This window comes from Peromyscus maniculatus, chromosome 6 (genome assembly GCF_049852395.1).
Source record: "Peromyscus maniculatus bairdii isolate BWxNUB_F1_BW_parent chromosome 6, HU_Pman_BW_mat_3.1, whole genome shotgun sequence".
In the NCBI taxonomy this organism is placed as follows: domain Eukaryota; kingdom Metazoa; phylum Chordata; class Mammalia; order Rodentia; family Cricetidae; genus Peromyscus; species Peromyscus maniculatus.
This window is the reverse complement of record NC_134857.1, coordinates 77,175,401-77,191,369: the sequence shown is the minus strand read 5'-3', so window position 1 is coordinate 77,191,369 and position 15,969 is coordinate 77,175,401. Positions and strand designations below refer to the sequence as shown.

Sequence of the window (15,969 nt, the reverse complement as noted above, 5' to 3'; positions counted from 1 at the left end):
ATCATAAATGCCTGGCGGATTAATGAGGCAATTTGCTATTTGTGATGTATTTTGCATTTCTTGGGAAGAAATGCGCAGCACAAAGGCCAGGTGCTTATTTATATTTTCTGAGGAGCTGCAAAGTCACAGAGGACCCAAACTCTATCCTTGGAACACCATGCTGAGTAGTACAGAGAAACCAGAGAACTTACAAGAAGGTTCTCGTCTGCAAAGAACACAGTCTTCACAGGGAGGAGATCTACACAAAGCATTGTCAGTGCCGGGGGCTGAGCACTGGAGTGTGATGCAGACAGGAAGCACCCGAAGTTACACTCGGGTTAGAGAGCTGATAACTGCTTTCCTTTCCTTCGGCCTTGCCCGCCCAGGATTCACTTGCTGCTTCTACTTTACCGATAGTTACGATTTTTGAAAAAGGATGTAAAAAATGGTTTATGATCTTAACTCATCACATTTGACAGCCGTAGTCCATCCTATGGTTTAAACTGTAAAAGAAAAAAGAAGGTATTAGGGGATAGGAATACGACCTTAAATGTAATTAAGATCAACGTGGTCTTTAGAATTCTGCTTCTTGAGGCCAACATAGAGCCACTCCAGAGTATCTTTCCTAGTTCTCCTTCCTGCCTCCTTACTAAAACCGGAAAAGATTCGTGTCTGTACTCAAAACGTCATACATTTTCCTCACTGGCCCAGGTAAAATAGTTGGGACTATTGGAAATGCCTAACTGAAGGGATTGTGCACTTGGTGTTACCATACCACCATGACTTAATTATAACTAAGGCACCTCCTGACTTTAGTCAGGTCTCTGAGAATCTCAAAATCCGTGTAAGGTGTAACCCCTGAGCTGTCTCTAGCTCCTTTGACTTCTATGGCCGCTAATCCTTCACCGGACACTCCCTCCTTCAGCCCCACACTTGGTCAGCAGGAGAGCAGCCTGTAGAGGAGAGGGAAGAGCAGGTCACGGGGGTTACAAAAAGATGCTTGTGGAACTCTGGGGGGACCCGTGACGTAGAGTGTATACCATGGTTCCCTCCCCCACTGTCTGGGCTTCCCTGAATAAAGGGCTTCTTCATTTGTTCCATAGCTCGGTTTGGGAATATTGTGTTGACCTTTCCGCTTCAAATTAGCCTTGCAAATTGGCTCAAAAAATACCTTAGCCTTCAAAGGTGCTCTTTTGCCTTCAAACCTGTGGCTCATTGCCATGCTTGCCCATGTCCCTGTCACTGAGGTGAGAACACAGGTACAAAGTCTGCATAATTTAATAGAAGGATCATGGAAATCGGGGGCAGAACTGATAGTATTGGTATTAGCTTAATGTTTGTTTCCAGAAGTGTCTCCTTCAGTGCCCGTCACCCTCAAGCCCGCTGAGTAAAAGCATCGATAATTTGCTATGTGGTTTGAAGTTGGGGTGGGTTTGTTATACATCTCTTCCATTGTTGGCCACCACAGCCCAAACACCAGAGGTCAGCGCCCTCTGGTTTGAAGGCATGATTTCAAAGCATGATTTGGAGGAGGAGGAGGAGGAGGAGGAGGAGGAGGAGGAGGAGGAGGAGGAGGAAGACAACCCAAACCCATTGAGACTTTTATATTCAGAAATAAACACAAGGGAGAATAAATGGCTAAAAATGAAATCCTTTTCTGTCCTTCAGACAAAGGCTGCTTGGATGGGAGCCCCGTGTGCTGATCAGAAATTCTTGGTCCCCTCCCTCCAGTTGCTTGAGCACGAGAGCTGGTGGCTGTGACATGGCTGTCCCCCTTCCCCTTGATCCAGTGGGAGCTGCAGCACAGCCCAGATGTCTCTCGTCGTGTTGATCCTGTCGAAAGGCTTGTTCGGTCTTTGTCTTTCTCTCACCTTTTTCCTTGTGTGGTCTTTTCTTTCCTGTAGTGTGCCCTGGAGATGCGAGATTTTCCTTTGGCAGCAGGAGGCACACACCCAGAGGATGCTGGAACTTCAGGGAGGAAGGACCCACTTCCACAGCAGAGAAAAACAAAGAGGAAAAAGGCGAAGCGGCAGCCAGCACTAAGGGACGTACCAGGCAGGCAGTGGGCAGCGGCCTCTGCTCCCAGCAGCTACTTCTGCTGTAGCCCGAGAGGAACTCGGGGAGCCCGTCCCAATTAGTGACCGAAAGCTCAGGATTTCAATCAATGCATTCCAGTAACCCTAAAGTGAGGAGCTCTCCATCAGGAAACACACAGAGGTAAGGGCCTGTGCCTCGCTGCATCTCTCAGGGGTGGCACATGGACACCACACACACCTCTCGGTGGATCAGTGTGGGGTGAGAAGCAGAATAGTCCCAAGTGGAAAGAAAGAGGCAATGTAATGGCGTACTAACAGCTGCTAGCCAGCCCCGAGGCTGCCATTTCTCCGGGTTGCTCTCTCAGCCACCATCCCCGCGTCTCCCACCTTTACCGCTTCCCCACCCCTTGCAAAGCACAGCCACAAGGACCTTAAAGTCCAGCCAGCACCATCTGAGGAAACTGAGGCAGAGTGATGAGGTCTTAGAACTAGCCCACCCAGAGCCTCTGCTGTGTCTCTTAGTTCGCAGGCTCTTATCTAAAAGGATGTTTTCCGTCTTCCCTGGGGGCGGTGGTTGGCTCACCCTTCTTTGGTGCTGTGCTGCTGCGGGGAAGGGTCTGGATGCTGGAGGACTTCCCTGACCTGGTGACACCCACGGGTTTTCCTTCTGCCCTCCTGGGCCTGCTTGCTTGTTCTAGCAGGGGAGCTAGGCTTTCATTACAGCTGTTCCTCGTCGTCAGCCTGGGGGTGGTAGTATTTTGATCTTAACGATGTCTGTTTGTTTACTCTGAGCTAGTCTTAGAGTGAGAGTCACTTTTCTATGTACATAGAAACGGTTGTCCTTTATTGACAGAAGCCCTAGAGATAGGTCCCCATGTGACTCTAGTGTTCCTGAGCCCTGGAGGCCATTCTGTTTGATCTGTGGATAGCTCCAGGATGGGGGCCAGAGTGGCGTGGGCAAGGTGCAGTGTGGGGTGGTTATTTAGCATGCAGGGTCTCCTTAACCCATTAGGGAAACACTGGTTTGTGCCGACCGTATCTGCTCTCTGACCTCTTTATTATTTGTCTCTTTTAGTAGCCCTAAGTCAAAGCAGGAGGTGATGGTCCGTCCCCCTACAGTGATGTCCCCATCTGGAAACCCCCAGCTGGATCCCAAATTCTCCAATCAGGGTAAACCGGGGGGCTCAGCCAGCCAATCCCAGCCATCCCCCTGTGACTCCAAGAGTGGGGGCCATACCCCTAAAGCCCTCCCTGGCCCAGGTGGGAGCATGGGGCTGAAGAATGGGGCTGGAAATGGTGCCAAGGGCAAGGGGAAAAGGGAGCGAAGTGTTTCCGCCGACTCCTTTGATCAGAGAGACCCTGGGACTCCAAACGATGACTCTGACATTAAAGGTATGTCTATAAGCTCTGTGAGACTCAGAGGGAAGTAGCTGTTCCCTGGGGAAGGCTTCTGACATTTCCTAGAGGCCAGAGGCTGCTGTCACTCAAGTGGGAGAGGAGGTGGCAGATTCAGGAACCGTCACCCTTAGGAGAGACCATTGCTTTGCATTTTTCTCCTCATTAAAGAAGAGTCTAGAACACCTCGCTGAGGCTTTCTTGCTCTTGAAGGTGCATGCGGTTTGGTCAGATGTTTTACGGTCCTGGGCCGTGTTCATAAGCATATTTCTGGCCCGTGTGACCTGGTCCTTCAGTCAAGCTGGTAGCTGCCGTTCTGCCTGTGGCCCACTGGAGCAGGTTCTCTGGCATGCCCTCCTCTTGGAGAAATCCTCCACTCTAGACTTGGGTTTTGTGTTTGCTGGTTGCCACTTTGCCAGACTCATAGACACAAGGGGAAGCCTTAATGGCCCTGGCGCTAGTCCAGAGCTGTCACAGCTGATTTCAGTGTGGCAGGAATGAGTGGCTACCAGATGTGGTAGAAGTTTGGCAGGCACCACAGTGTAATGAGCCAGGAAACGGTATTGGTGTGGGGCTTTAGGCTTTTTCCTTCCTACAGTAAAACTTAAAATAAAAAATAAAATTAAATTAAAAAAAAAAAAAAAAAAAAAAGATCTTAGGAGGAGGCCAGAATGGGAAGTTACTATTTAAGAAGTGAAAGTGAGATTTCCCCAGCCCCAAATGAAAGTGAAAACCTGAGTAGTTGCTCCCTGCCTCCCTCTCTTCCCTTTCTCCTTCCTTCCTGAAGTGTTCTCGGGGTCCTGTTACAAATCCCAGCACTCGCCCGTCACTGGGGGTGCAGTCAGCAGGACAGACAGTTGTCATCCTTAAGAATTTGACTGCACCTAGAAACCAGTTGTTAGACCATCTGTATGAATGTGATAAATGCCAAAATACCAGAAGGGGACTATGAGTTGGATTAACAGGGGCATCCTGTCATGTCTAAGAAGTTTCAGAAAGGTTGTCAGGAAGGAAGAGCATTTATGCTGGTATGTGTGCTACAGACATATGCTACTATGTGCACTATAGACATGCTAATATGTGTACTGTAGACATGCTACTATGTGTACTATAGACATGCTAATATGTGTACTGTAGACATGCTAATATGTGCACTATAGATATATGCTAATATGTGTGCTGTAGACATGCTAATATGTGAACTATAGATATATGTTAATATGTGTGCTACAAACATGCTAATATGTACACTATATTCATGCTAGTACATAGGCTAATATGTGTACTATAGACAAAGGCTAGTAAGATGTGTACTACAGACATGCTACTGTGCACACTATAGACATATTAGTACGTACACTATAGACAAAAGAGAGGATGGGAGGAGTCTATAGATTGAGTCGTTTAGGGAAAAACGTATTTGAGATACTGGAGTAGAAGAGATGTTCTGTCTTAGCAAGGAGCTTGCTCTTGAAGTTTTCCAGGTGCATTTATGTTGTGATGCTATAAAGACTGATGGGAAGGCTGGGGGCGGGGCAGTTGATTCTCTCTATGACAGCGAGTCTTTCGTTCGTTTAGAATGTAATTCTGCAGACCACATCAAGTCCCAGGATTCCCAGCACACACCACACTCCATGACTCCATCAACTGCGACAGCCCCCAGGTCTTCCACCCCCTCTCATGGCCAAACTACTGCCCCAGAACCCATACCTGCTCAGAAGACTCCAGCCAAAGTGGTGTATGTGTTTTCTACTGAGATGGCAAATAAGTAAGTTGGTGGCTGTATGTTAGTGTTGAGCATGCCTTGTGTGTGTTGAGAGACCAGAGTTCTTATTCTGCTGCTCTGTGCTAACCTTGCTTTCTCGGCTGTGCTGAGAGAGAATGGGGTTATGTGAAACATGGGTTGAGTGTACAATGTACACTTTTCTGCGATTTGTGTGTTTAAAAAAAAAAATTCCACAAGCAGTAAATGTCTATGCTAGAATAATAAGAAAAATCTAAGGAGAACACTCTCTGAATTCAGCAAAAGTAGCTCCTGTGAACAGTCCCAAGTGGTTGATGAAGCAGTCAGTCTTCATTTACTTATCAAGAATACTTTTACACATTTCACCTGCCTCCTCCTCTCACAAGGTACAGCGTGGATCTTCACAGTCCTATGCTCTCTCTGGGTTTTTGGGGTTCCATGTTGGCCCTTCCTAGTTGGTGTTTGAATGAGGATTTTCTGTAGAACACCTAAGTGGATTGGACTGAATCGAAGATCTTCAGCTTCTTAGTTTTTTTATTGTTCTTTTTTTTGTTGTTCTTTTTTGTTCACTGAAGTGCCTCTGTGGCAGTTCGCTCGTGGCCGCTTCTGACTTCAGATATTTGATGGTAAATGATAAGCATAAATAATGAAGTGTGTTTCCTTTGATTTCTTCACGTTCAACATTCCTCGTGGTTCTGCAGACGCCATCCAGAGCCTTGGAAGCCCAGACCAGGGTTAGCATGTCTAGGAACACAGCTCCCGGAACAGAAGCAGGTGCTAGTCCGTTGTCTCTTGTGTCCCTGCAGGGCTGCAGAAGCTGTGCTGAAGGGCCAGGTCGAAACGATCGTCTCTTTCCATATCCAGAACATCTCCAACAGCAAGACAGAGAGGAGCACAGCCCCGCTGGTATGTTGTTTACGGTTGGAAGAATGGCATCAAGGTTCTGCGGTGCCTGAAAAGAGATGATGCTAAATTAATCGATGGCGCAAGCAGCGTTCTGGGTGTTAAGGGTGGGATCTTAGGCTTACCATCCGACTAGTCTCTTCTACCAGAAGAGGCTGAAGAACACGGTAGACAGAGACAGCTCAACCTAATGACACCCTAAGCAGAGTCTGGTGACTCTCCAAATGATTCTTATTTGTTTCAAATCAAGGCCCATTGAGTGTTTTTGTTTTTTTAAATATTTTGTGTGTATGAATGTTTGCCGGCATGTATGTCTGTGAACCACGTGCCTGCTTGGTACCTGAGGAGGTGGAGAACCTCCATGTGGATGCTCGGAATCAAACCCAGGTCCTTTCCAAGAACAAGAAGTACTCTTAACCCCTGAGCCAGCTGCTTTTTAATTGCTTCATATTTTCAAAATTACAGTAAGTCTGTTTCCTGCCTGGATCTTAAGCACCCAGTATAAACTACATTAGAGAAAAAGTATGCGATGTTTCTTGTAATCATATATGGTTCCACGTGAAATCAAAGCCCACAGGTCGTGTACCAGATCCTGGTGTCAGGTTGAGATTTCAGAGTTCTAGAGCAGTCCCTGCTTTCAGAGAGCATCAGGTCCAGTCCTGGGGTGAGTCGTAGACATGAAAAAAAAGTTGACTGACAATAAGTGATCAGTTATAATTCAAGGTAAAAATAGATAGCATCTTGTCTAGTTTGTGTATCAAAGAGGACTCCATCTCCAGGAGACAGCAGCACCTGGGCTTTCCTAAGCTCAGAAAAGGAACCCCACACTCCGCATGCCCCTCTGCTGTTTCGTGGTGGGGGATGGGTAAAAATCCCTGGTCCTGCAGTGCACTGGGAATGTTGCAGTGCAGTCCACTGCTTTACTGACTTAATGACAGGTCCTAATACAGCTGTCACCTCCACCTTCGCTCATACTAAAATGACATTGGAATAGGAGTTGAGGAGGGGACTGGGAAAGACTGAATGGTCTCCTCTGCTGTGGTTGTTTTATGAAATCGGTGCCCACCTGCAGCAGACTCATCCAAACTGGCAGCAAAACCAAACTTGAACTAGCAGCTAAGCAAAGGTGACTTCCACCGAGGAATCAGACACGGAACATGCTTTTGATAATTCAGAGACGTACATATGCAGATCACAAGCAAACACACCATAGGCACTTGTAAATATGCATTTATGTATGAAGCAGACTGCATATGCATAGCTACACATGAAGATTCATGCACACATTTACACACAGACAAACATTCCAGCTCAGTTGAGAGCGAGAAAATGGACATCTTCCAAACAGAGTGTCCATGTTGTCAGTGAGCATGCTTTTATCTAGGATGTAGTGTAGCAGTGGTCCTTAATAAATGATAAGCAGTCATCCGACCTGTTAAATGGGGCAGCCTTGTTGATTGGAAAAAACAGATCCAGAGACACTGTGTGCTAGATAGTCTCAGGTTTCTCTACAGACACTTCCTGCCTGCAGATTATCTTACTCCAGCCAGTATATAAACTCTTATCAAATATGGAATCAGTGATCACAAACTGAAACCAGAGACACCAGGCCCGTGGAAACTCCAGGAGGAAGTAAGCTGGTTGTCACTCTGCCCAAGGAGACGTTGACATGGAGCAGCAGCCCCCCCCACTGCTCTGGCTCATTGAGCACAAAGCCACAAGTGACTTAGTTTCTCTTTCAGTTGGAAACATCAGACCTTTTGGTTGATATTGAGAAGTCTGTATAACCAGGGAAAAGGGAAAAGGTGTTGGACATAACCACCTACATACCGAGAAACGAATCTTTCCCTAAGTCAAAAGCACATGATAGACGTGGGATCTCAAACTTGTTCCTCAAAATAGATACTCGGAGGTATTCAGTAAAGTAGCTCTTGCCTGGCGCATGTGTGAAGTTATTGAAGCCTAATTTTCAGGGAGGGAAAGAGGGTGCTATTTAGCATAAGGTTTAAGAAGGAGAAAAACACAAACAAACAAACATGTTTCCATGTCCAAAAATGGGTTATCCATGGACAGTTTGAAAGGCAGTATCAATCTGGATTTATGTTATTGGGACACAACTTTTATATCTTATCTCTGTAATTGCCCTTCTGCTCAGTTCACCACTATGTAATACAAAGCATCTTATTTGTCTTCAGAACACACAGATACCCACCCTTCGGAATGATCCAAAACCTCTCCCACAGCAGCCTCCAGCTCCCGCCAGCCAGGACCAGAACTCTTCCCAGAATGCCAGACTGCAGCCGACTCCGCCCACTCAGGCACCAGCACCTAAGCCTGCTGCAGCCCCGCGTCCCCTGGACCGAGACAGTCCCGGGGTGGAAAGTAAACTGATTCCTTCCGGGGGCAGCCCTGCCAGCTCCACTCCACTGCCCCCGGACGGTACTGGGCCAAACTCGACACCCAACAATCGAGCGGTGACCCCTGTCTCCCAGGGGAGCAACAGCTCTTCAGCAGATCCCAAAGCCCCCCCACCGCCGCCAGTGTCCAGTGGTGAGCCCCCGACGCTGGGAGAGAACCCTGACGGCCTGTCTCAGGAGCAGCTGGAGCACCGGGAACGCTCCTTACAGACGCTGAGAGATATCCAGCGCATGCTTTTCCCTGACGAGAAAGAATTCACGGCAGGACAAACGGGGGGTCCCCAGCCGAACACTGGGGTTTTAGATGGACCTCAGAAAAAACCAGAGGGGCCGATGCAGGCCATGATGTCTCAGTCCCAGAGCCTAGGTAAGGGACCTGGGCCCCGGACAGATGTGGGAGCTCCATTTGTCCCTCAAGGACCGAGAGATGTGCCCTTTTCTCCGGATGAAATGGTTCCGCCCTCTCTGAACTCCCAGCCTGGGCCCCTTGGCCCCGACCACCTGGACCACGTGACTCCCGAGCAGATAGCGTGGCTGAAGCTGCAGCAGGAGTTCTACGAAGAGAAGAGGAGGAAGCAGGAGCAGGTGGCTGTCCAGCAGTGCTCGCTCCAGGACATGATGGTCCATCAGCACGGGCCCCGGGGAGTGGTCCGAGGGCCTCCCCCTCCGTACCAGATGGCCCCCAGTGAAGGCTGGGCACCCGGGGCAGAGCCGTTTCCTGACGGTATCAACGTCGCACATTCTCTGCCCCCGAGGGGCATGGCTCCCCACCCCTCCATGCCAGGCAGTCAGATGCGCCTTCCTGGGTTTGCAGGAATGATAAATTCTGAAATGGAGGGGCCCAATGTGCCCAACCCGGCATCCAGACCAGGTCTTTCTGGAGTCAGTTGGCCAGACGATGTGCCAAAAATCCCAGATGGCCGAAATTTCCCTCCTGCCCAGGGTGTCTTCAGTGGTCCCGGCCGAGGGGAACGGTTCCCAAACCCCCAGGGCTTGTCTGAAGAGATGTTTCAACAGCAACTGGCAGAGAAGCAGCTGGCTCTCCCCCCAGGGATGAGCATGGAGGGCATCAGGCCCGGCATGGAAATGAACAGGATGATTCCAGGCTCCCAGCGCCACATGGAGCCAGGAAGTAACCCCATTTTCCCTCGGATACCAGTCGAGGGTCCTCTGAGCCCTTCCAGGGGTGACTTTCCAAAAGGAATGCCTCCACAGATAGGCCCTGGTCGGGAACTTGAGTTTGGGATGGTTCCTGGTGGGATGAAGGGAGATGTCAGTCTGAACGTCAACATGGGATCCAGCTCTCAGATGATACCTCAGAAGATGAGAGAGACTGGGGCAGGCCCTGAGGATATGATGAAATTACGCCCTGGTAGCTCAGACATGCTGCCTGCCCAGCAGAAAATGGTGCCCCTGCCATTTGGTGAGCACCCTCAGCAGGAGTATGGTGTGGGCCCCAGGCCATTCCTTCCCATGTCTCAGGGTCCAGGCGGCAACAGTGGCTTGCGGAATCTCAGAGAACCAATTGGGCCCGACCAAAGGACTAACAGCCGGCTCAGTCATCTGCCACCACTACCTCTCAACCCTTCCAGCAACCCCTCTAGCCTCAACACAGCTCCTGCAGTTCAGCGTGGTCTGGGGCGGAAGCCTTTGGATATATCTGTGGCGGGCAGCCAGGTGCATTCTCCAGGCATTAACCCCCTGAAATCTCCTACAATGCACCAAGTCCAGTCCCCGATGCTGGGCTCGCCCTCGGGGAACCTCAAGTCCCCTCAGACCCCATCACAGCTGGCAGGCATGCTGGCAGGCCCAGCTGCTGCCGCCTCCATTAAGTCCCCTCCTGTGTTGGGGTCTGCTGCTGCTTCGCCTGTTCACCTCAAGTCTCCATCACTTCCTGCCCCATCACCTGGATGGACCTCCTCTCCCAAACCTCCCCTCCAGAGTCCTGGGATCCCTCCAAACCATAAAACGCCCCTCACCATGGCCTCCCCAGCCATGCTGGGAAGTGTAGAGTCAGGTGAGTGTGCTTACATCCTCACCCTTGTAGCTAGAGGTTGCTAGAACCCCGAGTTTGTGTTTTAAGAAAACTTAGGTCTTCATGGTATAGTCAAAATTGGTTGCAAGGTGCATGATTGTCAATACTTCATAGAGTTATTCACAAGTGTCCGTCCGTCCGTTCCTGGCAGAGTGTGTGAGGGGCCGTTGAGAGGCATGAAAACAGTACCCTTGTTAGTTCCCTGAATAATGGGCATTTTCGCCTGAGGACATGATGGTGAAATGGAAGGTTAACAGTGGTTAAATGTGGCTGCCTCCAGTGCCGCAACCGCTCACTTCAGGGGGTTGCTGTCCAGTCAAAAGAGGGAATATAAGCCCAACCAGAGTGAGGGGCGCTGCTCTAAGGCCTAGGGGGTCCTGTGAGTATGTATCAGCTGCAGAGACGGCACAGCTCCTCGGTGACCTGCTGCAGTCACATCAGCTGCAGCTTGTTACGGTGTTTTCTTCCGAGGAGAGGCTCTGGCTGATGAGGATGTTTTCTAAATGGGTCCGAGGCGGTCAGGGAAGTAGCCCTGGGGTGTTAACTACTAGGCTGGTGCCATCTCCACTTGAGAAACACTAGAATCAGAGTAAGGCAGGCGATTGACCCTAGAAAGCTCAAATATCTCTCCATGGGGTAACAGTTCACTAGCGCAGTCGGGTGGAACAGCCAGCCACCTCAGACGCGGTTGTCGTGAAAATTAGTAAGAGTCCGTGCAGAGGGCTGGGGTTAGTACCTGAGGTTAGAGCACAAGCCTGTCTTCTAGGCATGCAAATACCTGAGTCAAATTCTAAATTATGATTGGCCAGGGAAAGAGCTCTACTTGTTTCCCATCCTTCATGAAACAGCTGTCTGAAGGTGTCTTTCCCCCAAGCTTTAACTAATATTTCTAGCACATTGCTGGCATGTCTGTCTTCACATCTGCTGATCCATCACCTACCTCTCCATCACACTGTGGTCCCCCTCTGTACACAGAGCTTGACTGGAAGACTGATGATTCCTGTCCTAATAACACTGCCCTGGTCATCGGTCTTGTTTCCAGCCTTGCTGGGTCCTAGCCGTAGCACCCAGCACCCTTCAAGAAGCATCTAATTCCATGCCTACGTTTGCCTTATTTTGCTTTGTTCTCTTAGGTGGGCCCCCACCTCCTACAGCCAGCCAGCCTGCCTCTGTGAACATCCCAGGAAGTCTTCCCTCCAGCACACCTTACACCATGCCTCCGGAGCCAACCCTTTCCCAGAACCCGCTCTCGATTATGATGTCGAGAATGTCCAAGTTTGCAATGCCCAGTTCCACCCCCTTATACCACGATGCCATCAAGACCGTGGCCAGCTCTGATGATGACTCCCCTCCAGCCCGTTCACCCAACTTGCCATCAATGAATAATCTGCCAGGTAAGACATAGAGCTGGAGCTGGTCCTAGGTAAAGCGGCAGCTTCGTCAAGTGTTGACCCAGCAGCTGAGCGCCCACACAGATGGAAGTTTAACAAGTGGAAAAGTCCACCCTCTCAATTTCTGTAAAACTGCCGTGCCTTGACGAGAGGGGTGCTGCTGGGTCAGTGTGGTCCTTGTCAGAAGGAAAGGTGGGTGCGGCCTGTTGTAGTGGTGATCTTGTGGGGGGTGCACTTTGGTTTGGGTTCGGCAGCAGTACCACAGAGCCTCTTCCTTCCATCTCCAAGTTCCCAGGCTGTTTTTCTGGGAAGGCAGCTTCAGCTCCCGGGTCCTTTCCTCACGTTCTGTATGTTCTCCCTCCCGTGTGCACTCCTGCCAGCCTCGCTAACAGGAAGTGACCTGCAAGGGTGCCTCTGAGCAGCAGGGAAGCCATGACTTTCTAGCCATGAGTATCTGGCTCCGCCTTCATCCTGACTGTTAGGCCCGCTGTTGGTTCATGGTAATCGTAATGGTTCGGGTTAGGACGCGCTCTGACTCTCGCAGCCTCCCCACCACCAGACTTGGTTTTCGTTCCCTAGCGAACAAATCCTTCCTTACGTCCCCTGAGTCTGCAGCACTGTTCCTTGTCCGTAAGTTACTGTTTACTAGAGGTTTATAACCTGGCGCTCAAATACCCTCTTTATGGCAATACAAAATAATACTAAATTCCGACTGGAAAAAAAAGACCTGTTTGGTTTCCTTCTTGATATTTGCGTTACTTGAACTTAGAGACTGGTGAGTCCTTTCTCCGAAACGGCCTGCACTTGACCCTCCCAGACAGACTCTGTCCTTCTGTGTGAACCGGCTCCAGTGAAGAAGACCACGCTCCTTTGAAAGTTAACCTTTTCAGAGAGCACGTCTTCCATGCTGTCTTAACGCACAGTTAAAGACTGGACCACGTGTGGCCTGGTCCCCAGTGCTGCTGGTCCGCGTGCTCCAAGTGTGTTACCAACTTTTGGTGACAGGGATTCTGTATTTTCTTGGCACAATGTACATTTGGTACATAATAATTGTTTTGTTAATGTTTTGTTAATAATTGTTTTGTTACAATTTTTGTGAGTTGCTTTTGGTTGAGTTGATTCCTTTGGTATCTTTATTTTTCTAGGAATGGGCATTAATACACAGAATCCTCGAATTTCAGGTCCAAATCCCGTGGTTCCGATGCCAACCCTCAGCCCGATGGGAATGACCCAGCCACTTTCTCACTCCAATCAGATGCCCTCTCCTAATGCCATGGGACCCAGCATACCTCCTCATGGGGTCCCAATGGGGCCTGGCTTGATGTCACACAATCCTATCATGGGGCATGGGTCCCAGGAGCCTCCAATGGTACCTCAAGGACGGATGGGCTTCCCCCAGGGCTTCCCTCCAGTACAGTCTCCTCCTCAGCAGGTTCCATTTCCTCACAATGGCCCCACTGGGGGACAAGGCAACTTCCCAGGAGGGATAGGATTCCCAGGAGAAGGCCCGCTCGGTCGCCCCAGCAACCTGCCCCAAAGTACAGCAGACGCAGCACTTTGCAAGCCTGGAGGTCCAGGGGCTCCTGACTCCTTCACTGTCCTGGGGAACAGCATGCCTTCGGTGTTTACAGACCCAGATCTGCAGGAGGTAATCCGACCCGGAGCCACCGGAATACCTGAGTTTGATCTCTCCCGCATTATCCCCTCAGAGAAGCCCAGCCAGACACTGCAGTATTTCCCTCGAGGGGAAGTCCCAGGCCGAAAACAGCCACAGGGTCCTGGACCTGGGTTTTCACACATGCAGGGGATGATGAGCGACCAAGCCCCTAGAATGGGACTAGCATTACCTGCCATGGGAGGCCCCGGGCCAGTAGGAACTCCAGACATTCCTCTTGGTACATCTCCATCCATGCCAGGCCACAACCCAATGAGACCACCTGCCTTTCTCCAGCAAGGCATGATGGGACCTCATCACCGGATGATGTCACCAGCACAATCTACAATGCCCGGCCAAGCTACCCTGATGACCAATCCAGCTGCTGCTGTGGGCATGATTCCTGGCAAGGATCGGGGGCCCGCTGGGCTTTATACCCACCCAGGGCCTGTGGGTTCTCCAGGCATGATGATGTCCATGCAAGGCATGATGGGACCCCAACAGAACATCATGATCCCACCACAGATGAGGCCTCGGGGCATGGCTGCTGACGTGGGCATGGGTGGATTTAGCCAAGGCCCTGGCAACCCAGGAAACATGATGTTTTAAGCTGCTACGATTGGATGTTGTCGACATGAGATTCCAGGTCCTGTGAGCTGCTCTGATGGAGTTCAGAAGTCCTCACTGTTGGTCACGCAATAGGAGAAGAGCGACCCGGGGCTGCTTTGGGGGAGAGGGAACCGAGAATGTATGGATTTACCGGAAAACAAATTATTCATTTAATCAACAGGTGTGTTTTTTTTAAGATTTATTTTTTAAAAATTATTTTTGTGGACTTGGGGATCCCGTGATGGCACCTGCTTTGGGGAGTCTGTAGCCGTGTTGGAGAAATGCCATCAGTCGTGTGTTGCTCCATTCTCGTGTGTGTTTACGTCTTCGGACTGGCTTCTCCCGGAATTCTTTTCTGTTCTTGACTTTTGATTTGGGCTTTATTTTTTGGGTGTGTGTGTGTGTGTGTGTGTGTGTGTGTGTGTGTGTGTACTGTACTATATTGTAAAAGGGATTTTAGCAGAGACTTGAGTCTTTGGGGCAGAGGAGAACAGGAGTGCTGGGCTGTTTACTTCAGATGGAAAATCCATCTCCAGACCTTGGACTATTTTCTCTCAACTCCAGTGTATAGAAAAACCAAACTACGACCTCAGAGCAGAGTATTCATGAAAAGCACAAAAAAAGGAACTACGTTCAGCGCGGGGTGGGGGGAGGGGGGCATTTTCTTTTTAAAAATACTGATGCTTGGGTCCTCTGTTCTTCAGTTCCCTGCCTCTCCTCTCCCGGTATACATACCCACCCTCACGGTTCTCTCCCCGCCTCTCCACTCCTCAGTTCCTTGGTTAAGTGTGTTTCCTTCCCTGTGACCCTGCTGGTGACCCTCAGCTCCCCGCCCCCCCCTCTGCCCTTGGCAGCTGCAATACCCGGGCTCTCTGGGGGGACACTCCAGGGAGGCCTGGCCTCTGCCTCCGATGCCCTCCTTGATGCCCTCCGCCTCTCTCCCCTCAGCCTCCCCCTCCCCGCTGTGCTCTTCCGCCCACCTTGTTTCTCGTTCTCCTTTTCTTAGGAATTCCCAAGTGAATTTTATTAATGTGGGAATGGAACCAATGCTAAAAGCTATCCAGGATTCTGTTTTTGTTTTCAATTTTGTGTTCCTTCCCTTTCCTCCCTCTTCCCATGCGTGAAACGTTCTGTGTAATCTTCATTAAATTTGGTACAAAACCACTTGCCAGAGCTGTGGTGTCAGAAAAATAAATATATTGTTTCTTACAAAACGGAACTGCTTTTTTGTGCATTTGGATTCCTGTTCCTTTAGTATGAGACGTATTGGTTGCTGTATGACCGGAGTCCTCCTGTTGGAGTCAGCGGTAGAGATGGGGAAGAGGACCTTGCTGTCAGTGACCATTCCTTGGGGAGGTTTTCACCTGTTCTGTTCTCAGGAAATCCAGTCAGAGCCGAAGAGCGACCCTGGCCTCACAGCTGACCTTTCCCTCTAGAGCGAGAACTGGTCCTCACTAGGGTCCTGGGTGAGAGCCAGCAAACCGGTGTAGATCAGTTAGGAAGGCCAAGGTACATCTTTAGTTATTAAATAAGCGCTGAGCCCTCCCTGGATCTCTCTGGGGTAAAATATCACCACACCTACACATCCTGTGTTTTGACTGTCCACAAGATGGCGCGGTCCCTTCTGCCCACCCTCCTCTCCATCCAGCTGACCACACTCAGTTTATGCACACTCCACTTCCCGCCACACGGGCCTGGAACGTCAGGGTGTATCCTGCAAGGTGCACTTGGAGCTCACTCTTAGATTCCTGTGCAGTTGATTTTGTTCTGGTGTGTGTGTGTTTCTTTCGAGTTGTAAGCACTTGG

At 50.0% G+C, this 15,969-nt stretch overlaps 2 protein-coding genes across 8 annotated transcripts in view; both read left to right on the top strand.

Moving 5' to 3' along the window:
• LOC143273918 (uncharacterized) overlaps window positions 1-2,117 on the top strand; it is a 73,367-nt gene extending 71,250 nt beyond the window's left edge. For all 5 annotated transcript variants that reach the window (XM_076574627.1, XM_076574629.1, XM_076574628.1 and 2 more), the window contains one exon: window positions 1,884-2,117. In XM_076574627.1, coding sequence (XP_076430742.1) covers window positions 1,896-2,117 — 222 coding nt within the window. In that variant the 5' untranslated portion in view covers window positions 1,884-1,895. The remainder of the gene's footprint in view (window positions 1-1,883) is intronic.
• Window positions 2,056-15,382, top strand: Bcl9 (BCL9 transcription coactivator). Of its 3 annotated transcripts, none has more exons than XM_016001160.3 (7): window positions 2,056-2,196; window positions 3,091-3,185; window positions 4,989-5,178; window positions 5,961-6,060; window positions 8,253-10,491; window positions 11,643-11,903; window positions 13,046-15,382. In XM_016001160.3, the coding sequence occupies exons 1-7, from the start codon at window positions 2,144-2,146 to the stop codon at window positions 14,161-14,163; spliced, it is 4,056 nt and encodes a 1,351-aa protein (XP_015856646.1). In that variant the 5' UTR covers window positions 2,056-2,143; the 3' UTR covers window positions 14,164-15,382. The 3 variants fall into 3 exon arrangements, with proteins under 3 accessions (XP_015856646.1, XP_015856645.1, XP_006982663.1); XM_016001159.3 differs by having other exon boundaries at window positions 3,091-3,407; window positions 13,082-15,382; XM_006982601.4 differs by having other exon boundaries at window positions 3,091-3,407.
• The last annotated feature ends 587 nt before the right edge of the window (window positions 15,383-15,969 follow it).